This window comes from Lingula anatina, chromosome 2 (assembly GCF_051362555.1).
Source record: "Lingula anatina isolate TDL-2025a chromosome 2, LinAna3.0, whole genome shotgun sequence".
NCBI classification, from domain to species: Eukaryota; Metazoa; Brachiopoda; class Lingulata; order Lingulida; family Lingulidae; genus Lingula; species Lingula anatina.
Window position 1 is genome coordinate 21,874,267 of NC_141768.1, and position 23,397 is coordinate 21,897,663.

Here is a 23,397-nt window from a genome sequence, read left to right on the forward strand (position 1 = left end):
GTCAAACTTGCGAAAATGCATCGACTATGGAAGTCAATCTTATTCATGGGCATCTCAAGTGTGACCGACTTCCATCAGATGGATGCGTGGTACCTTTTATTTTAAAAGAAGTGGTGCTAGCAAGGTTTTATATGCAGCAACAACAGGGAAGGTTTTGGGCAAATCCAATATGTACAGTTTTGCACTAATAATACACATAAATAAAACATTTGGCTGTGCACTGCTAATTGAGGGAGTTAAAGGTATTCAGCTAGAATTTAACTGTCTTCATCCTGGGAAAAATAACATAATTGAGTCTTGAAATAATAATGGACAAATCATGCTGATGCTATCTTTAACTTTAACTCTTGAAATGAAATAAAATTTGTTTGTATTCAGATACCAAAAAAATTTTAGTGTAATAAATAAGAACACTGAAGTCTTACTATACAGAAAAAAGATACCGGCGACCTCATTTTGCTGATCATTCCCGTTTGCATGTCAAGAAACATTATTACTTGAAAACCACATGTTTTACTGTATGTGCTTCATCTAAAAGGGGAAACTGACACAAAACTGAAAAGCCTTACAAGCACTATCATTATCTTGTAGCTTTGCTGCAGGAAATAACGAGTATTGCACACTGAAACCTACCAACTTAGTGTCTGACATTAAAATAATGATTTAACTCAGATTCAAACCCAAGCTTTTAATAGAAAGATAAGAATTGTCAGTTTCAAAAGTTAAGCAAATATTTCTTTGATATAAGATCATTTTTGATATATGTGGGATGTCTATTGTGCATTTGGCTTGTTTTACTTACCCGTGATATCTTTCTAATATATCTCATAAAATGATCTCTCGTTATCTCAGGCAAGTGGGGAGAAGGGTGAATGTCCGATTTATCAAATGCCTCTCCCCATGTTTTGGTAAAAAAATCTGATTCTCTCTTCACCAGTCTTGGGTCATTGAGAGCAGCAGGGAGATTGACCTTGGAGTGGTACACAGTCCACTTGTACTGGTCCTGGACCACAGAGGGCTCGCTGTGGGTTGGGACAGGGGTGGAACTTCGCGAGCTGCCACTGCTATCACTGTTCTGACTTAGTGCTTTAAATGGGGCTAAAATACAGAGATTAGAGCTCAACATTTTGCATTTTTTCTAAGTTATAGTACAGGGGTTATGAGAGTAAACTGTCATAGCCAGTTGTCATATTTTTGGTTCAAAGGTGCATAACATAAATAATGCAATGACAGTTAAGTAGTGACTTATTGTCTAAAAAAAAAAAAAAAACCCACCATTATATAAAAAATTACAATAAATGTGCATTAAAATCATCATGATTATGTGAAATGTGTGGGTGAAAACATGACATGTCACCTCATATCAGGCAAGTGTCATGTGCATATGGTACTGTATGTATCCTGAGGGTACTCCATAGTATAAGGCATATTAATGTTCTTAAGATTATCAGTCAAAGGATTTAAACAATTTGATTGAAAATGTGGCATGGGAAAATGTAATAAGAGCTACTGTATAAGTGATTTCAGTTATATAAATCATATGACACCCTGAAGATGAACCTTATCCTCCTGAACTCTGACTTTTCATGAAGTAAGGCATAAAAGACATGCATGTAAGACTCCAAACATGATGAAAACCAAACCATGCTATTGACCAGTAATCTTAAAGTTACAATAATGTCATCACATAAAATCTCTTGTCTTGTTTTCATATACATTCCTGTGAAAAATCAAGGGTATCAAAACAATTTTTCCAATTATATTCGGATGAACATATTCCCTGAAAGATTAGTGTATAATTCAGCAACTCTTTTATCATGATGCTAATTTTGTTTAAAACATGACAACACAATTTTAACACCAGGTACATTTTAGGAAATAAAATATAATAATAATGAAATACAACAACAACAAAAACAATAATAATAATAATAATAATAATAATAATAATAATAATAATAATAATAATAGTAATTAATGAAACTAGAAATGCAGCAGTATTGATTCCATGCATTCAGACCATCATGATCAGACTGCCATAAGAAAATTGGATTGTAGTGTGAAGTAATAAACAAAGGCTCACTGCCATTACTGATTTATTTAAACTATAAGTTGCTATGACAATAACCCAATATAACATATTAGTAAAACAATTTTGATGTATGGTATTCGATGTTTCTCACCTATTTCAATACAAACGTGATCTCGTGCAACATGATCTTCATAATCCTTGTCACTCACACCTTCAACTGGAAGTGAAGGACACACATTATTCATTCCATATCTACACACGAATGACCCTCCTTCTTTGCTACAGTGGTACTCTCGCAAATGTCTGCAAAACTCCCTCGGAGATTTGAACGTCAAATCATTTTTCACACACAAGGCACATCTTTTCCACGCTACAGTGGCCACGCGCCTTAACTCGTCTGTCGCCATTTGTCCAGTAAACTGTGTCAGTAGTTGTGTGAATCTTCAAATGTCTGACATAATTTGCAGTAATTCTGAAACCCAAATAAAATCCATCCAGCTCATCTGTCTGTCGCCATGTTCATTTTGATATTACCGGGTGAAGGCCGTACATTTATTGTCACGGAGAACTGGAAACAAGAAGAAACTTTTACGTCTTTTAAAAATGTTAATCTTCAAAAAATATATATATGAAAGATGGAAAAGTTGGTTTATTAAACAATATAATAAAAATACATGATACTTTTAAATAAATTACGTCAGATATGGGTGTTCTGAAAACACATATTTTATTCCCTGTCACTGATTCCCTGTGAAAATTTGACACGGAAGTGGTATATGACACGCGCAGTTGCATACATCCGGGCTTTAGAGAGATCAATCCAACATGGCTGCCCAGAGCGAGGGTGGGGGCAGAGACGAAGTGAAAACACAGTTTGTCACGAGAGAAGGGACCTACAAGTTAATGCCCTTATCTGAATACTCTCGTCCAAATAGAGTGGCATACAATGGTCAAGTAAATACACCTGTCAAGACGTCATTTATTAATCTAAATGACCAATCAGGAATCGGAGACAAGATCTGTTTCAATCACGGGAGAGAACTGTATGTTTACACGTATAAAGGGATACGGAAGGTGAGCTGTAGGGGAACTGACGAAGCTTTAAATAACACTGAAAACACGTGGGGTATAGCGTATTGTTATAGGCTATTTTTAAATTGAATACCAGTTTCATAATGTAATAATAAGACTATTTGCCCACCTCCTACAGTACAACAAACATTTGGATAGATGGATCATGCTAGTCTGCTAGCTATAGTTTAGATAACAGCCTCCTTTTTATATTTTCTTGCTGAAGTGTGATTGTCAAGATTGAAGGTACTTTCAAATTGAGCATAGATACCATGTAAAAGGTATAATCGCTTCTGCTAGTTTCTTACACAATTCAAATAAAGTCCACATTCCAAAGAATAAACCAAATCATTCAATCTGTCAACCAAATAAAAAGCTTAAAAACTGCGCCTTCTTCAAATTTCTTTTCATAATCTAGTCTTACTAACTTATCCATCCCTTCAGTTTGTTAAAGTCTGCCAAATAACATTGAAACATATGTTGCATAACTACAGTAGCATAATTAGTCAAATGAGAGCTTGTGAAAATGACTGAGGGTTATTTATAGCACTGAAATTAAGTAGAAAATACATGTTTAAATACAGTTTTCTGGCAGTTATAATGCAAAACCCTGTGTTTGTTGTCTAAGTTGTACCATTTTCTGGCTATATGGTAGCATTTGTCAGCTTAGTGGCAATAATTTAACATGCCTACCAGCTTTGTATGCATCTTTAAGTGAGAACTATTTTCAATTTTTGCCTCCATTTTGATGTAGAACCTCTCAACTTTCCCTAGGCATTCATAATTCATTTTTGTTTTTGCACTCTGCTAAAAGCCCAAATGGTTTTGCCACTGAATAAAATATTTTTATTTCTTTATCATTCTATCCATTGTTATTGTACAGCCTGATTATTTGGCTCTTCCTGTACCAAATACTTGCATCCATCATTGTCACCATTGACAATACAGCATATATATATAGTGCTCATCTTATCTTTATGGTTTCAGTTGTGACCCAGGCACACTGTTGATATTTTTAAAGAAGCATGAAAATGAATTAGAAAATGATATGTGAAATGCTGATTTAGATGTAGGTGTTCTACCCACCAAAACATATATAATGAATGAAAAAAAAAACTAGATTCTTCTTTTAAATTAAGTTAGATATAAGTTAAAATTATGTGAGAGCTACTGAATGGGTAGTTACAGTAGTGTTATTGCCATATTTGAAAATGACAGGGTAGTTGAGGGTTTCATTAAGTATATAATTTGTTATCTACCTTATAACTGGTATACTGGTAGATGGTGCAGATATCAACTCCCTATCAGATTTGATTAAGCTTCCTACATCTCTCTCTGTAGCAGCATTAACATTTCCCAATTAAGCCAAATGCTGAAACTGACTAAAAATGGCTAAACAAAATGGTTTTGATTTGACTTGTTTTAGTCAAATTTAAGCCATTTGGAGAAAAAGAGATGAAAAAGCAATGAACTGGCTAAGCAAAAAAAAAAAAAAAAAAAAATGCTAGTGCTACCCCCGTCTCTTCAGGTCTTTTTATTTAATTATTGCTTTTTATATGAAAAATACAGATTAATTTTTGGGATATGAATTTTTCAAAATGTACTGTGCCAGGATCACTGAAAGAAACAATTAAAGTTTATGGCTTCTAACACATACTTAATGAATGTCAGAAGATTTTCAAGCATTATTATTATTTTTTATTATTTATTTATTTATTTGTTATGGAAAAGCGCTGGTTCACTTTTTTTAGAGCCATGTTAGAATTATTGTTCAAACTTTTTTATTTAACAATTTTAAGGCAGGCTTGGTTTAAAGGTATTAAAAGAGTATTTAGAGATTGATAACATATGCTTTTCTTTAATTTCCTACTCGTTGCCTTAGAAAGATTTTCTGTATTTGTAGTTTACTTCTTGGGTCCTGGGATGCAAGTTTCTGAATGTTAAAAAAAGTACAGGTTTACATGTTATTATTCAGGTTAATTTAAAAGATAACATAATTGTTACAGGAGGTTGCCACAGGATTCATTTCTAAGTGATAGAGTAATTTTTTATCTGTGGGACACTTCAATTCTTATACACAAAACTTAATAATTGAAGTGTTTTACTTTCAATCCTCTATAGTTCTATCCTTTTCTTTCACAGTCTATATGCAATTACGACTATCAAGGCACACAAGACATGGTAAGTGGTGTCTGACTGTTGTCATGCAGTTTTCTGAACTATTATGTAACAGATGATATTTTGAGCAGATGTGTGTATCATAAAATTTCAAATTAATGTGTTAATATTTAGTGCTTGCTTTCCTTGATGTTGTTGTAACATGGTATTATAAGTGTCGTTTTTTCCTGAAAGCTTAAACATTGCAGAGAGAGGAGCTGTTACATATGTAGTGAAGGAAATCTGTATGCTTTGAAAGTTTCAGTCAGAGCCACTTATTTTCATGCTGAACACTAGATAGGTTTGAACCTTTGATGTTATTGTCCTGTGAATTAGAAAGTTATTAACTGTCATGCAGCTCATTTCTGGATAACTGATCTTAGGTGCCTATGAGAGAGTTTTCCGTGTTGAAGTTTTATAACATAACTGGGAATCCCTTTAGCACAGACACTATTACAGTTTGATGTGATATTTACATTTACACAGGTGTTCTTCTGAAAAAAAATGGTTTCATAATAACTTGGTGGACCTTTTTTTTATCTGTATACCATTGTCTAATCCACTTAAAATTCTTAACACAGCTATCTCTTTTTTAGGCTGCTGATCTAACAAAGCCTATCGACAAGAGGGTATACAAAGGGACATTCCCAACTTGCCATGACTTCAACATGTTCACTGCATCTGGAGAGGGTGTCCTGCTGCTAGTGGGCTTTACCATGGGCCAAGTGCAACTCATTGATCCCATCAGAAAAGATGGGGCCAAGCTATATAATGAAGAGGTAAGATGGCACTTAGTGGAAAATCATTTAATACTTTCTGGGAATTGTGCAGTTGTACCATCGTACCATTACAAAAGTTATCTAATGTAGCATGTTGATTTGCTTTTATTATGTAGGGGATTTGGCAGAGTACACAAATTAATATTTTAGCTCATGGATGGCATTGAGTTTGTCAAGTTTGAAAACTGGGAAGAAATAAACCTTTTTTCTCAGGACATGCATGGGGGAGGGGGGTAATTTTCAGCATAGTAGTCCAAGGTACCAGTTTGTTGATGCACATATTTGGTGTATATATAGTAAACTAAATTATATTATATTATATTATCTCATAATAAGCATATAGATATTATGAGTTTAATTGGTTATCAGTACACCCTCCCTCAAATTGTGGTCGATCAAAAGCTGTTTAAGCTGATCTGAATTATTACTGGTCATTCTATCTGTCCCTGTTTTTAACCCCATGTGAAAATAAATTAAGATTTAAGTTTGTGGTCTCAAATTGACCCAAGTTTCCAAATGATTGACTGTGTAAATTTGTGATGTTTAAAGCATGTCAACAGGATTAGTTGTTAGAATACTGGGGTGTTAGATCACACACACTGATGCTCATAATGGCAAAAGAGAGCTCAAACATGATCTGTTCCATTAGCAGAAATATGTGAAAATAAATATTTTTAAAAAAGTCAGAATAAAAGGATGAAAAAGATATAAAAAAAATTGACAAAGTTTATTATTGTTACCCATCAACAATTCACCAATACTGTTACAACTCCTTAATGGTTATTTAACATGAGAAAGCATTTAACTTACTTCTTTTACATAAAAAAATGGATTATTTACCTCTGTGTTATTGTGTTATGAATTTGTTGTACAAAAAGACATATTCCTTTCAAAAATCAGCATGTATCTTGATTTTTACCCCACAAGTAACCAACTAAAGTTCTGTTTTACATCAAATTAGCTGATTTGTTTTGTGTGGTAAAAAAGCAGTTTCCTTTCATATAACTTACATGTATTTATGTGTTCCTCTATAATTGCCAAAGGTATTTTTGTTGCAGTGTTTTTGTTTTTGATGTCATTATATTAGCAGCTGTATAGTTTTTTTTATTTTCATTTTATATATATATATATATATAAAATGTAATATAATATATATATATACTTAAGGGTAAAAAATTGTAAGCATGTTACAAAGAGGTATTTGAGTCCAACTTATGTAATGGAAGTCTAAATAGAACCTCACATTTTACACCTCTGGTGGTTTCATTGTATGTGGTTGGTTATTCTTAAAATCTAGGTCATGGACAAAACCTTCCTCCCTGTCACTCTTTATAACAATCAAGCCTCTGCTTGGTCACAGAAAATACTGTCACACTACCATAGCTCGCTGGAATTCACCACTTTCAGAATAATGGAGCAATAAATCTGGCTAATTGTTATGTTAAAAATGTGGGAATCTACTAAAAATTTTAAGCCAATTTTAATACCTAAGGTGTCAAAACTTGTTTGTCCAAATATATAAACCTATATTTCCAAAGACGGCAGGATGGTTTACAGAAATTACAGAATGATATTTTGGGCTCCCTGTACCCCAAATCCTGGAGAAACCCCCGGCTGTGATGGATACTTTTAATCAAAAGCAACACATAAATGCTTGGGTTTTCACTTGCCACAGTTGAAGCGAGAGAAAATGCCAATACTTTAAAAGAGGACTTTCCCCAGGACTGTGGTTCAGCTTTTTCAAATGGTTACGGTTTAGTGTCCAACTTAGCAACTGAATACAGCATTAAATAGCTTCAAAGACTTTACCTCATTTAGTTGTCGTCTTTATAACAATCAAGCCTCAGCTTGGTCACAGAAAATACTCTGTGGAATGGCCCTCATATGAAATAATGGGATGATTCTGTTAAATGTCAGGATCATAAATGCTTGTAAAATTTAAATCTAGATGGTGCAAATGCATCAAGTAAATGTTTAGGTGATTGCTTTTCACATCAAACCAGATGGTGCAAAGTGGGTTTATGCCTTTATTGTTTCTTATGACCATATTTTTTCCTGCAAGTCTGTGTTGGTAGTTTGGAGTACTCTGCTTATCATCTTGCCAAGAATGGGAAACATAACTGAGCATGTAGTTATCAAAGGAAAAAAAAACTATTTGGAAAATAATACAGCTTCCATACTTATTGCCACCAGTCTTTAAAAAAAAAAAAAAACTTTTTTTTCTGTAAATCCAAAAAAAAAAAAAAAAAAGGAAAAAAAATCATTTTTGCTGTTTATCTGCTGGACTTGTTTGGTTGTTATTTAACTATGCAAGTGTACTTCAGCTTTGTCTGGCAGAATGAGAAAGATCAAGATGTTGGTGAGCATACATGGACTAAAGAGCTGCCTAGTTGCATTCAGTGTCTGTGTTGTTTCATTGCTCTTATTGACTTAGTTGTTATGCAGAGTCATGCTACTCAAACACTTTTGTCTCATCACATGGGAGAAATCTTCATAAAAAGGGATGCGTTGTCAGTAGAAGAAATTCATCTGTTGAAAAGTCACACAGGCAGCCAGCACAGTTGCATTCATCATGCATTTAAAAGTCCTAAAGGGCCACCACTATCTGCCTAGTTGAATAATGCCACTCCATGGGACATGATAAATTATGGACTCCGTAGCATAAAGTTTTGTCACTGGTTAGATAGATTGTACAATGGCGGATTTCAAGGACAGCTTTTATGCCCAAAGGAATAGGCCAAAGAGGTGACATTTGCAATAAATCTCTTGTCATTATTATCATGCAAAGTTATATTATGATTTTACTTAAACTGTCTTCATTTTTTTACAGTTATGTTGTGATGGAAACGTCAGACACCAGTGCTTGTGGGAAGTTTGAGAATTGACTTGTGTTTCATCAGAGCTTTGTTTCAGTTTACATGAATTGATATTCACATTTTTTGACAATAATGATAAGCTCAGTCAAAGAATAATGAAAAATATGGAGCCAATTTTTAGAACTGAATATTTAACAAGTCTAAAATAAAATAGCAGACTGTTCTTTGATTTACTTGGAAATCAGAGGCTGAGAAGATTGAGAACTTTATGGAAATAATTATAGCCAGTATAATGCTGTAATAACCAAGTGAACCCAACCAGCATTCAACATTTTGATAGCCAAGTAGCGTAAGTGTGTTATATCATATTTGCCCCTATATACAATGTACACGTATCCTATCCTAGATTTCAAATTTTCCTCAAAAATAAACAGTTTTCTCCTACTCGTGATCAGTTGTTATAACCATTACTACACATGGATTCGATGTTTTACACCATTTGTTTACATAAGTTGGTTCTAAATGACTGGCTTGTCATTTAGACTCCATTCCCGTACCTAGATCGATCTAACAGGATTGATTCATCTTCATTTGGTTTCTTGCTAAATTGTTTTCAGTTTAAGCGGCATGCTGACTGAAGGTGTAAAGTGGTAATTGACTATGGTTAAGCAGCTTCAGTAGGCATGCCAGACATCTAAGCAGCTACAACTAAAAGCGAGAAACCCCTTGGAGATGGATCGATCCTGTATGATCGATCGAAGTTTGGAAATGGGGTCTTAGATTATGTCATCCTGTACATTTCAAAAGAACTATGGTCATCAGATAGTTGTGTTTGATGGGTTTTATAATTTTTAAGGTCTGGATTAGAAAAGTTAAATATGTTTGCATGAAATTGAACATGTGTATAGGACATGTAGACATAAGGGATATGATGTTGGACAAATGCAGATAGTATACCTTAGAGATCATTCCCACAGATATTTAGATCGATTTATCCCACTAGATTGCTGTCAGCTTAACCGGCTTAAATATCTGTCCCGCCTACTCAAAGCTGTAGGGGGTAATTAACTTTTGTGCACACTTGGCTCTCTGAAGCTGACAATTTAGCGTGAACCCCCAGGGGGTTAGGTTGAACCAGATGGATCAATCTAAATCAGTGGGAACCCAGTCTTAAACTATTTATCAGTAGGGCCAATAAGTTTTTGTCCAATAAGAACATTTCATTCTTATTTCTCAATCAACTCATGCAATTAAAAAAAGTCACAGATAGCATTTTGCGGGCAGGTATTAAAAATAAACTCCAAGCTGCTGCATTATAGGAAGGCAATCATAGGCAGGAAATATATATCCCATTGGGTTCCTTGTTCCCATGCTCAGGTCATTGTCAGAATCAATACACACTGAATGGGGACAAGTGTGAATAGTATACACAGTTGGGTAGATGGCATATTTACTTTGATTATTCTGCACATAGTCTTCTGTACATATTGAATAATGTGAGAGTTGTTTTGACAAGAGCATATTTTTGTCATTATTTCACAGCAGAGTGGTGTTACTACAGACATGGGCGCTAGGTGTACATGTATGGCTTCTTTCCATTCCCTTCTGCTCAGCTTCACAGATAATTTGATCAGTGGTATTGTATACAAAAAAAGAGTATAATACAACTGGAAATTATGCAGACATTTTTATCAAATTGCACTGTTGAACTAAGCCACTAACAAATGTGGGTAATAATGTATCCAGACATATATGAAGCACAGGTATATTATTTATGTGTTTGTTGAATCATGCAAGAAGATTTATTGTTTTTTGTTTTATTGCATGTTTGTATTGCTAAGTATCATTAAGATGCAGATTTGTGTAGGACACAGGAATTTTGATAATTATACTTTTATATTTAATAAATATTATTTTGGGCATGTAAACAAGGACAAAAGAAAAGCAGTGTGCAAATGAGGTATATTTTGGAATATTGGACAAACTTGATTCAAAGTCAGTCCTGCCTCTGTATTTAGAGCAAGCTAGTTGAGAAGAATTTTATAACTTTTGTATACCTTATGGTTATTGAAATAATCGTGTGTGCCAGATGAATTGCTTATACCATATTATAAATGTTAATCACGTCATTAATTGGTGTTATAAATCAATTTTCAGAGGCTGGTGGACAAATCCAAAGTGACATGTATCAAGTGGATTCCAGGTTCTCCCAATCAGTTCCTCGTTGCTCACCAAAGCGGACAGATGTATGTGTACAAAGATGAACTCCCCTGTGGTACTACCACCCCCCACTACCAGGTATTCAAGCCAGGGGACGGGTTCAGTGTACACACATGTAAAACCAAAAGTACTCGTAACCCACTGTACAGGTGGATCGTGGGCGAAGGTGCAATAAATGCATTTGCTTTCTCTCCATGTGCTAAATACCTGGCCGTTGTGGGCCAGGACGGCTATTTACGGGTGTTCAACTACGACTCTATGGAGCTCGTAGGAACAATGAAAAGTTACTTTGGAGGCCTTCTCTGCGTGTGCTGGTCACCTGATGGGAAGTACATAGTAACGGGAGGTGAGGATGACCTGGTTACAGTGTGGTCATTCATTGACCACCGGGTGGTGTGTCGTGGAAGGGGGCACAAATCTTGGGTTAATGATGTGGCGTTTGATCCCCACACCAGCAGTACAGAACATGACAGTTTTGACTTCAGTGGCAGTGATGAAGACTTTATGCAGCATGTTGCTAAGAGCAATCACAGCATATTACGAGAAACATTACGTGATTCCTTAAGGTCATCTGCTTCCAAAGGATCAAACAGAAATTCTACAGACAGTCGTTCAATACAGAACAACCTGATATCTTACAGGTTTGGATCTGTAGGACAAGACACTTATCTGTGTTTATGGGACCTAACTGAGGACATTTTAAGACAGCCAATAGGCAGAAATCGTTCGGGGACGCACATGTCCCAGAATGCTTCGAGCAATGCAATCAATCCACATGCAAATAAGGCCAACAGTGTGGGGTCTGCATACCTGACTACTAACTCCTTACCCAATACACCACTAATGGACGGGAACATACACCCATCAGCAACAACAAATCTAACACAAAAGTTTGCGACATTAACTCTGGGTGATAGGAAAGATAAAGAAACACATCATGATAAGAAGGAACATAAAAGGAATTTTAGCTTGGCAGGGCGGAGTGTAGATAAAGTTGGGCTTCTCAAAGCTAATCATGTCCGCCCTGTGGACGAGTCTGTGAAACTGCTGGGGACACCTGCATGTCCAAGACTGGATGAGGTGCCACTATTGGAGCCACTAGTGTGTAAAAAAGTTGCTCATGAAAGATTGACTTCAGTGGGATTCCGAGAGGAATGCCTTGTGACTGCATGTCAGGAAGGTTGTGTGTATACCTGGGCACGGCCAGGCAAAGTGGTAAGATAGGTCATGGTACCATCTGTATAACACACATTTCTCTAATCCACCACCTTACAAATGCACTTCATATACATTAAAACTGTGACTCTGATGCATATCAGAATACTTCTAAATCATAACTGCTATGGTGACAGAGGGGGTTGAAATTGCAGATATTTGCAGAAAGGAAGTCTTCCTCTTTTCACTTTTCCTCTGTCCTCCCTTACCCAGTCACCATCAGTTAAAGCATTGAATAGTTGTCACACAAAAAGAAAACTGAAATACATTAATACATCATTTTATTACTTATGCCCTCTATTTTCTGCATGGACAATGAACACCAGATCAGAACATGGATATCAAATTTTGATAATTATAGCTAATTATAGATCCTGAAAAAATGTACAGTTTGAAGAATTTGGAACCCATTTTCCATGCTTGACAGTCTGGTGTACTCTATCTCCTTCCACCCTCTCTCTCTCTCTCTCTCTCATTTTTTATCTCTCTTTTAACAAAGATGTAGCAGGATCTTAGAATCCTTCAGATTATAGCTTTATTTCTCTAAACTCACCAGTTGCAAATGGTAGCTGGAATGCAAATGTTTATTAACATGGCTGTTGGGATTGCGTAGTACAAAGGGGTAATCTTTTCTTTGATATTACTAACTTGGACTGAGAATAATTTCTGTTGTTTATAGTGAGTAATAAAAATGGAAATTGTGTGTTGAGGGTGGGTGTGTTTGGGGGAAAAGGGTGCTCCAAGATGGACTACTTTTAGATGATGTGATTTAGCCCAACTCCCCTAAAATAAATAAATAAATAAATAGATAAATAGCAAAAAAAGAAAATGTGAGAGTGTCAACTTTCATGATTTCCTTGTATGTATGTTTGCGTATAGTAAGCTTTGTAAAAGTGTAATCAGGACAAGTACTCTTGTTTTGTTGATTTGAAAAGATGCCATAGGTAGAATTTTGCAACAGGAAATATTTTTGTGGGAACCCATTTGATAACAGTGTTATTTGAATGGTTTGAATTCTCAGGTTTCAAAACTAATTTTCATCCTATCCTGGAATTAAGTGTTTCTGTTGTTTTTCCAAGATATTGGTTTTGTGTTGTTGGTCTTCAGTAATTACATGTTATCATTCAGTTCTGTTTGATTACCTGGTACAGTGTATGGCATTCAGTAGACAAGTTATGATACTAGTTAACAAGAGAATAGTAAACATATTACAGTGGCAATAAAAATAGGAAAATTTAAGATGATCCTATTTGAGGGAGTATTCATAAAATATTCTGAGAGGAATGGATTTCATCAGAGGACCAAAAGTCTGAATTTTAATTTTTATCACATAACTAAATAAAGTGAAATACATCTATGCTGGCTCTCATGTGAGGTTTCCACCACCACCATGTGTGAACACTCTGATGCTGGTCCCATCTCTGCAGCATGCTGTAAACAGTTTTATTGTACTTCCAGGCCATGCCTCAACATACATCTGCCTTACCACGGGCCTCAGCTGGGGGAACAGTGGTCTAGAGAAGGTACTGTTAGCCTTCTGGGGTGGTCTGCTGCTTATAGCTGTGCTTTGAATTTTGTTGTTTCTGAATCTTTGTGTTGGTACCCAGTCTGCCCTAACTGCACTCCTTTCTATGGCATGCACTTGCCCCTGCTTGGTGGTCTGTTCTTTCTCGCTTAGGGGCTGAAGCAGGTTCTCTCCATTGGCTGAATGGGGCTGGTGTAATTTGTCAAGTGTTATTGTGCAGCAACCAGTTGGATTAAGATTGGATATGTAAAGGAGCGATAACTTATTAAGGTGTTATTAATATTGTTCCCACGCCACAAGCTTGGAAAAGACCCCAGATAGAACCCAAATTCTTTTGTGTATTTTTACCTTAATCAAGATCATTAGGCTCATGAAAATAGGGGATTTATTGGAAAAATTCTATTATGTGTTCCAAATTTTTGCATATTTCTTATAATTGTAATATTGGAGAACTAATCCCTACAAAATGGCAGTTATGTTTCATGTTAACTATGTGGTAGGGATCGCTCTGTGTGGAGTGTGTGTCTGCCTGACTTATTTGTATTGATTCTGAATAAGGTTGTAGAGATTCTAGTGCTCCAAACATCAGTCAGTCAATTGGTTTTTCAGCAGTTACTGTTCTGTAACAAATCTTGCTATATATGAGGGCTATTTTGCTTGAGCTTGAATTTTTTTTTGGATGTGATGATATCTCTTAATCAGTGATTCCCAGTTGTGATTCAGTTTTTATTTTTATGCGGAAAGTCCATGCATTATTTTTCAAAGCATTTTCAACTGATAAATAGGGAAAGTTTTTTTTTAACATTTGTAATCCTATTATCAATTCCATTTCTTGCTTTAAAAACTAGAGACACGCTTAGAAACATATTTTGATATGATGATTTTATTTTGATGCATTTGTTTAATTTCAGATGCAAGCTTCAGATAGTTTGAACCAAGAGAATGAACCAGATTCATGACAACAAGAGAGAATGGCCTGAGACAGTTACTTCCTTAGTTCTTTCTGCACTGGTGAAAGTATGTGGCAGACAGCTATCCCCTGTTCCTGGTGTTGTGGTGAACTTGTCGCAATCGGCAATAATCGGTTCTTGGCATTGTGGTATAGAGGAGGCACACTGTTGCAAACTGCAATGTTCAGTTCATGATCTAGTGGTGAAGTGGACGCAGTTTATGGCTGACAGCTATTCCCTGTTGTGTGATATGGTGGTGAACTGGATGCAGTATATGGCAGACAGCTATTCCCCAGTGCACGATATGGTGGTGAACATGTGGTGGCAGTATATGGCAGACAGCTATTCCCAGTACATGTCATTTCTTCAGTAGCATAACGCTGATTACCCCACGTTTCAGCAGGCCTGTCCATGAGCTGTTGTTCACTGGTATTTCATGGTATTGATATTTCAGTTCCAAATTCCACATTTTGATTAAGAGACTTCACTGTCTCATTTTGACCCAAAAGACTCGCTTGTTCCCAGCTTAAAGACTGATAAATGTCTTTAAACATTCTTGTGTGATGGAAACTTCCTGGATATCATTCTTACCATAACACAGTCAGCCATTTCAGTCTTATAATTCAAAGTGAGATTGCTTGAATATCACTTATTTTGCTAGTCTATGAAGAATTGGGAATAAAGGTATGTAATAAAAGGTGTAGTGGTAAGATTTCTGTTATGTTGGGGTCTATTAGTTGTTTTGTGTAATAATTTCAGAGCATATGTTTACAGCAAAGGTCATGGTTTAAAAGTTTGGGGAGAGTAGTTAAAGTCAAGTCGGAAGGACTTACAGGTTTTATTTTATGCAAACAAGTTGCATGTTATGATTATGTGTTTATTTCCCTATTCATGTGATTTGATAATACAAATTTGAGCAAATTAAAAAAAGTTATATATTAATTTTTTATATGTAACATATAATTGATCTTTTCAAGATACCAGACAATCCATATGTAATTTGTTTATGTTCAATTTAGGTATTCAGTCTACCACACATCATGTTCTGTAAAGAAAGCCATGGGGAGTGTAACTGGTCTGGGGAAAGATTCCAGGACCTTAAATATTAGGGTTCTTAATGCTCTGTTTGATATTAAAACATTGTCCTATGTAGAACTTATGGTATTTTGAAGTGTAATGAAGTTTTTCTAAGATTTTTTTCTGAAGGTGATACAGCCATCTTGTAGACTTTGTCTCTGCAACCAGCAGCTTTATTTGATGTAGTGCGTATGCGAGCCTTCTTTTCATGTTAACAGCATAAGTTTCGTCAAATGATCATGTGTCATATTAGATCAAGTAGAGGCCAGAGTGTGTTGTTGAAATTTTAAGCTCCATTTTGCATATTTTATTTACTATGATAAATATATCAATGGAGGATTTTAAGTAATTTAACGGTTTGAATGTTTTCAGGGAAAATGCATAACAAAGCATTTATTGCATGTAAGATTGATGAGAATATTTGAAGGTCAATTTTTTTGTTTCAATCTGTCGGTGTTTGAGCTATTTTCTATACAGTTTCCTATAATTAGTCACGTTAATTAGCATTTTAACATGAGCAGCATTGTGATTTAACAGCTGGCAACTTGCCCAACACAAAGTTGTCGGTAAAAAACAAATTCCAGTTGTAAATAATGTAAAGATCTACTTTTCATCATTGAAGAGCTGGGAAGTTCCTGCTCATGTGATCATCTTAGAACATCTAAATAAAATCATGCCAAACAGATGTTTTTCTTTCTGCTTGAGACTGGTCTCACTTTTTGACTACTGTATCAGTATCTTTACCAACAGAAAATAAGGCAGGATATACCATACCAACAGTAATTAATGTTTTAATTTGGTGCACGGCAGTGGCTCAATCCTTTCAACCAAGAAAATTGAGAAATTTTCACTTTATTTTTGTAGTAATCAATAAAGTTAGGAAATTTCCATTGAATGGTAGCAACTCAATTGAAAAAGCAGATTACCTAGTAGCTCCATTCTTTACAGAAAAAGCACCAAAATGTAAGTAAAAACATTTTTAATGATTCCAGAATTACTTATCTGAGAAATTGACAATTTTTCCAAATTTAAATGAGATCCATTACTGTAGTCTCCTCCCCTCCCTCAAAATAAAAAGCCCCATCGTTAACCTGAAGACTACAAAGGAACAATAGCACATTAATTAATTTCTTATGCTTTATTTACAAATTTCTTCAAAAAGAGCAATTTGAAAAGTACTGACATATAATATAAAATGCTTTATACAAAAAAAAAAAAAGTATAATGGTTGGTTTACACACGTGAACAGTAACAATTTGAACAAGTATATATAAGTAGTCTTATAAGCAGAGTCCAAATATGAACAGCAACACTTGGAATGCAATCCATGTAAACACTAGTTCTGTTGTGATAATCAAAAGATGCTCAAGCCATTTTTTTATCAGTCAACTGGCTAAATCATGACCATTTAATCTTTGGAATATTTGCAACAAAAACATTGAGATTGTCAATTAGCTGTTGACCATATGCATAATGTACAGTTCTCTGCTACTGTCCATTGGGTTAAGTGCCTTAATCCCTGTCTGTACTTTTAATCCACCTCTTCCATCCTTGAGGCATCATCATCTCCTTCTCCCTCTCCTTCCAGAGGTGGCATTTCCTCATCAGGGCCTGGTGTTTCTGCAGCGTCATCCTCATCAATGCCTAAAGAATAAAACAAACACTTAATATCATCTAATACAGCAAACCTTATAAGAGATTTAATTATCCAACTGACATATTTAATTGGTTAATTCAAATTACACACTCATTTCTATGCCAGAAATATGGTATGCCATGGGGGAAAAATTGATAATCATTTTGCCAGTAGATTGATTTATGTAAGAGTTTACAAATGACTGCTTTTGAGATTTCTTACTTCTGTTAACAAGCAACCCTCTCACAAAATATAAAAATCAAGCACTGCCTTACACACTTACCAAGACCAAGTTTGATCATCCTGTGGATTCTGCTCGCATGGTGCATGGGATCTTCCAGAGTAAACCCAGATGACAATAGAGCTGTCTCAAACATCAACACGACCAGATCCTTCACAGATTTATCATTTTTGTCTACAGCCACCTTCTCCTTCAGGTTCTTGATGATGGCGTGGTCTGGGTTGATTTCCAGGTGTTTCTTTGCAGCCATGTATCCCATGGTGCTGTTGTCGCGCAGGGCTTGCGCCTTCATGATACGCTCCATGTTGGCTGACCACCCATACTGGCTGGTGACAATACAGCAAGGTGAAGACACCAGGCGATTTGACACTACAACCTATAAGACAACAACAACTACATTACAACCATACCAACTCCATTTTGAGGAAATTCCTTAAAATTTTCTAGGTACTTGCATCAGACGAATACTGGCTAGAAATTAGCATGATATCGTCATGTATCGATAAGCTGGGGAAAAAATGGTCATCATTTTGCAAGTTTTCTTAACCTCTGTTAAACTGAACATTTGAATCTGAGAAGTATGTCTACCAAATAAGGCCACATTCATTTATACCTTTTCCACTTTCTTGTCCAAGATCTCTTTCATGGTCTTGCAAAGTGGTTCAAATGCCTCTTTCTGTTCCTCAAATTTCTTCTTCTCTTCGTCATCCTCTGGAAGTTCCAGTCCCTCCTTTGTGACACAGACCAGGTTCTTGCCATCATACTCCTTCAACTGCTGGACACTGTACTCATCAATAGGATCCACCATGTACAGCACTTCGTATCCACGTTTCCTCAGCCTCTCAACAAATGCAGAGTTTGCTACCGTTTCTTTGCTTTCTCCTGCAGGATAAAAATTTACAAATTGAGATCAATGGACACATGCTTGGCTTTTTGGCAAGAGAGAGGGGAAAAAAAAAAAACAATGTATATGGTAGTGGTAAGCAGGCCCCCCCGTTTCACAAAAAATCTTAAATCTGTAGTCGCCTAGCTCGGGCTGGGTGACCTAGCTAGGTCGACTACACTGCAGTCGACTAGGAGTGTTTCACAAAGAATGTAACGTCTTAGCTTGACGTGCTTACCGTAGTCGACGCGCATGAGAAACTCTTCAAGAAAAGGAGGTGTAAAATTTCAAAAGTTTCACAAAACATGATGTTTCATGGCCTCTTTCGGCCGAGAACGATTGTTTGTCAACAATAAAAATCAGCCTAAACACGAAGTTCAACAAAGTTTGTTTTTGAACTTTATTGATTAGTTTAACTTCGATACAACTTCAAAGTAACAGTTAAACATTAAGTTGTCGTGGAACGCTGCTGACGGACGTCTAGCAGTCAAAAACATAAACAAACACGCGATCGGCTAGGTGAAGTGTCACTTTATTTTTTATTTCAATATTCCATAAATGTCAGTGCTATTCAAGGATATTATGACATAATATCTTGAAGGAGCTATGTTCTTTCCAAATTTTTGTTGTTTATGCTCTCATTTACCGAGTTTTAGTTGAGCTTGCCGACTTAAGTCTCCTCCCGAGGAGGCTACACATCATTGACTAGCAGCTAAGAAAAAAACGACGTAAGCGACCTTTTAGATTCTTTGTGAAACAGGACTTGGTGATGTAATGACTTAATAACGTTGGTAACCAAGCTCTTAGTCAGGGAGACCGACTTAAGTTTTTTTGTGAAACGGGGGCCAGGAGTTAATTGGTCCAAGGTGAACTTTCTCTGCTTAAACAGGACAATGAAATGACTGCTAGACACTCCAATGTTTAATTCCTTGAGTAGAACTAAATTAAAAAAAAAAAAAGAAAAAAGCAAATCCTGCATCTCTACGTCTGGTTCAAAGGGGGTCTTTCAGTTTATGCAGAAAAAGACATTATATAGTTTCATCTTAAATAAAGACAGGAAAATGAATCTCTTGCAACATATTCACTTCACGAATATAGGACTTTTTTTTTACCCGATTCATCAGCTGAAAGTTTAAGATTTACATCTCTGAAACCATGTTGGACCAGCTACTCACCTGTAATGTAGTAGATGACTTTCTGGTTCTCCTTCATCCTTGAAGTGTAATCCTTTAGTGAAGTCATCTCATCACCAGAGTGCGAGGAGTAATAACGCAGCAGTTCTGAGAGTTTCTTTCTATTTGTGCTATCTTCATGGATACCCAACTAAAATAAAGATATAATATTTCTTAAAACCATAATTATAAAAATGTTTAACATTCTTTACATTTGAGTAAAATAAGCACAAACCTCAAATGGAAATGAAATTCTACTCCAAAAAATGCTATTTGTAGACTTAGATAAGAGTTGTAAGAAAAAGATGGATCATTTATCAAAATTTTCATCTAAAAAACTTCCACTGAAAGAAATTGTTTTACATTAGTTTTTTTCCACCCAAGTATACACACCTTCAGATTTTTGGAAAACTGTTCGTAAAATTTCTTGAAGTTGTCAGCATCCTCTGCAATTTCCTCAAACAGCTCAATGCACTTCTTCACCAAGTTTTTACGAATAACTTTCAGAATCTTGCTCTGTTGAAGCATTTCACGAGAGATATTTAGTGGCAAGTCTTCAGAGTCTACCACACCTTTCATAAAGTTCAGGTATTCTGGGATGAGATCTTCACAATTGTCCATAATAAACACTCTCCTTACGTATAATTTGATGTTGTTGCGCTTCTTCTTGTTTTCAAACATATCAAAAGGAGCTCTCTTTGGAATAAACAACAGTGCTCTAAATTCCAACTGACCTTCAACTGAGAAGTGCTGAAATAAACAAAACAGAAATTCATGAAAAAACAAGAAAATATGATCTCAACTAATACAAGAAAAACGCATCAGTATCTAACCCAGGGGTGTTCATGCGCTTGGCTTCACATCCAGTGTTGTTAAGGCCGGCTAGTCCATAAGGGCGAAAGGTGAAATTTAAGTAGCTTGCCGGTGACCCGTAGATCACTCAAGTCAATCTCTCCTCCCCGTGGTACACCCTGGAAACTAGGTCCTAGCGGGCCCAGGCTAACGAGGCTCTGGCTATGGGAAGGAAAACCCTGACATAAAACCTACCGCGGGGGGCCAACAACCCTCCAGGTTCAAATTAATGTTACAGAAACCACAAAAACTTCGTGGCCTTATGTCCCACGCGGGACGAAGAGCAATGATGATGATGATGATCTAACCCAAAAAATTACGTTTTATTTATCAGTTTTAGTAACCACATGTTGTCAGGAAAATAAAGATTCCATATTAGCTACATGTTGTCCTCAACACCACTCTGAAATAAAGCATAATGTATACCTTCACTGCCAAGTGGTCCTCCCAGTCATTAGTTAAGGACTTGTAAAACTCTCCATACTCTTCTTGCGTGATGTCATCAGGATTACGTGTCCAAAGGGGCTTGGTCTTGTTAAGTTCCTCGTCTTCTGTATATTTTTCCTTAATTTTCTTCTTTTTCTTGCCATCCTTCTCTTTGTCTTCATCTTCATCATCCTCGCCAATGTCTTCTACTTTGGGCTTCTCCTCATCCTGAAATCAATTCCAATATTTTTAATATTTCAACCATTCTATCACAATAATTATAAATAAATAAAATTTAAAATTTTAATAAATATATAACAAATAATAATAACAATATATACATAAATATACATCATATATATTTTTGTTTCCTAGATTTAAGTGAAAAGAAAGTAACAACCAGCATACACAATTTTACCTTCTCTTCTCCTTCTTTCTTCTCTTCTTCCTCCTCCTCATCATCAGACACTTCCCTGTCTCTCTCCTTCTCCACCACCAGCTTAATGGGATATCCAATGAACTGACTGTGCTTCTTCACCACTTCCTTTATGCGTTTCTCCTCCATGTACTCAGACTGGTCCTCCTTTAGGTACAGGACGATCTTTGTGCCACGACCCAAAGGCTCACCTGGATGTGAAATGGATACTTGTGATCAAAAAGACGAAAACAACTGGACTACTGGATCTCTTTGAAAACATTTTTCTCACTGCATTTTAATACCCTTCAACTGATGCCCTTGGTCAGATCTGTTGAGCTTTTTTAAATGAAGCATCACTGCGATCAGGTGCGAAAATTCATCATACAAAGAGCAACAAGAAAAAAAAATCTTTCAAATAGTATGTAATTTATAAATTTACTGCAAAACTTCTTTAGTAAACTAAATGCGATTTCCACTAGCAACTTAGCTCTACTTACCATGGTCCTGCCTGACTGTGAAGGAGCCGCCAGCAGAGGACTCCCAGATGTACTGCTCATCATCATTGTGTTTCGATGTCACCTGGACGCGATCAGCAATGAGGTAAGCGGAATAGAAACCTACACCAAATTGTCCAATCATAGAAATATCAGCACCAGCCTGCAGTGCCTCCATGAAAGCCTTGGTTCCAGACTTGGCAATGGTTCCTAGGTTGTTGACCAGGTCAGCCTTGGTCATTCCAACACCAGTGTCAATGATGGTCAGAGTATTGTTGTGCTTGTTGGGGACAATTTTAATGTAAAGCTCCTTTCCTGTGGAAAAATAATTGAATATACTTAGATAACTTGTAAAATACTAAGAATAAAAATAATTTGTAAAGCTTGTATGGGTTCCAAGTGGTATGGCTCTATGAAAGCTTACCAATTTAAAAGGTGGGGGGGGGGGGGGATCTTTTTGTGAAAAGTGAACCTTTTACCATGAAACCTTTGCCCTTACATCAAATTTACCCGGTGCAAACCTTTTCCCAGCAAGAAGAGCACTTGTTTACCAAATAAATGAATAAATAATACTGATAATAAATCAATATAAAAAAACACCCATTGTTCACTGGTATTGTCACCTGTTTTTGAGCTTGTTTATCCATTTGATCATACTTACCAGAATCCAACTTAGATGGATCAGTGAGTGACTCGTATCTAATTTTGTCCAATGCATCAGAAGAGTTGGAAATGAGTTCTCTCAAGAAGATTTCTTTGTTCGAGTAAAAAGTGTTGATGATCAAACTCATCAACTGGGCTATTTCTGCCTGAAAGGCAAAAGTTTCTGCTTCCCCTTCGTCTTCCATTGGGGCAGTAGTCTGTGTTTCTTCGGGCATCTGAATAACAAATGAAAAAACTTTTAGTTGCGCTTTTAGTTTCATTATCAAATTGTGCTGATTTTTGTGCTCATATGTAACAGTCCTTAATATATCATTCATTAACGAGAAATGGGTATTTTCTAATTTTACATTTAAGAAAATGTAGCTGAGTGGACACAACAAAGAAGAAAATAACATCGCCTCACAAAGGATTAGTTGGCCAAATGTCCAAGCACGTGTTGCGAAGTAAAGCCGGCAAAGTTCAATCATTATGAAAATGAGAAAGTACTGCAGCAAAGGAGGGCTAATTACTAAATAAAATACTAACCTTTGAGTTGCGAAGATCTGATATATCAAAGTCGATTGTAATAACTGGTGTTAGTAAAACGAACCGTTAACGAACGAACAGTACAACGCTACTTCTTCTCTTGTCGACCGCACGAGCACGAGGTAGGGGCCGTAACTATTGAAAAATCAATGAGCGTCATCCGCTATATAGCCTCGAAAGTAGTGCTGTAAATTTGCTCATCTTTTTGACAAATGGTTTTGAAGAGCACAATATATGTTTTAAAA

At 36.0% G+C, this 23,397-nt stretch overlaps 3 protein-coding genes across 7 annotated transcripts in view; 1 reads left to right on the forward strand and 2 right to left on the reverse strand.

Moving 5' to 3' along the window:
* Nucleotides 1-2,787, reverse strand: part of LOC106172754 (vacuolar protein sorting-associated protein 54) — an 18,805-nt gene extending 16,018 nt beyond the window's left edge. The window contains exons 1-3 of one of the 2 annotated variants that reach the window (XM_013553593.2): nucleotides 2,729-2,787; nucleotides 2,184-2,600; nucleotides 803-1,098 (exon numbers count right to left, since the gene is read on the reverse strand). In XM_013553593.2, coding sequence (XP_013409047.2) covers nucleotides 803-1,098; nucleotides 2,184-2,439 — 552 coding nt within the window. In that variant the 5' untranslated portion in view covers nucleotides 2,440-2,600; nucleotides 2,729-2,787. The remainder of the gene's footprint in view (nucleotides 1-802; nucleotides 1,099-2,183; nucleotides 2,601-2,728) is intronic. The other variant, XM_087003792.1, reaches the window with a different exon arrangement.
* LOC106172756 (WD repeat-containing protein 20) overlaps nucleotides 1-16,527 on the forward strand; it is an 18,269-nt gene extending 1,742 nt beyond the window's left edge. Inside the window, exons 1-6 of one of the 4 annotated variants that reach the window (XM_013553596.2) lie at nucleotides 2,826-3,106; nucleotides 5,246-5,284; nucleotides 5,857-6,039; nucleotides 11,013-12,290; nucleotides 13,749-13,813; nucleotides 14,727-16,527. In XM_013553596.2, the coding sequence (XP_013409050.1) occupies nucleotides 2,858-3,106; nucleotides 5,246-5,284; nucleotides 5,857-6,039; nucleotides 11,013-12,290; nucleotides 13,749-13,808 (1,809 nt within the window). In that variant the 5' untranslated portion in view covers nucleotides 2,826-2,857 and the 3' untranslated portion in view covers nucleotides 13,809-13,813; nucleotides 14,727-16,527. Of the gene's footprint in view, nucleotides 1-2,825; nucleotides 3,107-5,245; nucleotides 5,285-5,856; nucleotides 6,040-11,012; nucleotides 12,291-13,748; nucleotides 13,814-14,726 lie in introns of those variants that run through there. The other 3 variants (XM_013553597.2, XM_013553598.2, XM_087003797.1) reach the window with 3 other exon arrangements.
* Nucleotides 16,528-16,678: 151 nt separating this feature from the next.
* Nucleotides 16,679-23,338, reverse strand: LOC106172755 (heat shock protein HSP 90-alpha). The gene is made up of 10 exons (XM_013553595.2): nucleotides 23,153-23,338; nucleotides 22,626-22,842; nucleotides 21,968-22,279; nucleotides 21,471-21,679; nucleotides 21,053-21,280; nucleotides 20,168-20,524; nucleotides 19,778-19,925; nucleotides 18,333-18,601; nucleotides 17,762-18,095; nucleotides 16,679-17,486 (listed from the first exon to the last, which is right to left on the reverse strand). Exons 2-10 carry the CDS (start codon nucleotides 22,840-22,842, stop codon nucleotides 17,374-17,376), a joined length of 2,187 nt encoding a protein of 728 aa, XP_013409049.2. The 5' UTR covers nucleotides 23,153-23,338; the 3' UTR covers nucleotides 16,679-17,373.
* Nucleotides 23,339-23,397: the final 59 nt, after the last annotated feature.

Bases quoted from the DNA above. Each gene is read 5' to 3' on its own strand.
- LOC106172755 (XM_013553595.2), bottom strand. From the start codon at position 22,842: ATGCCCGAAGAAACACAGACTACTGCCCCAATGGAAGACGAAGGGGAA. The intron at 21,680-21,967 runs GTAAGTAGAGCT...TTTCACATCCAG, and splicing joins CACAGTCAGGCAGGACCATG to GTGAGCCTTTGGGTCGTGGC. The intron at 18,096-18,332 runs GTATAAATGAAT...GTTGTCTTATAG, and splicing joins TGGACAAGAAAGTGGAAAAG to GTTGTAGTGTCAAATCGCCT.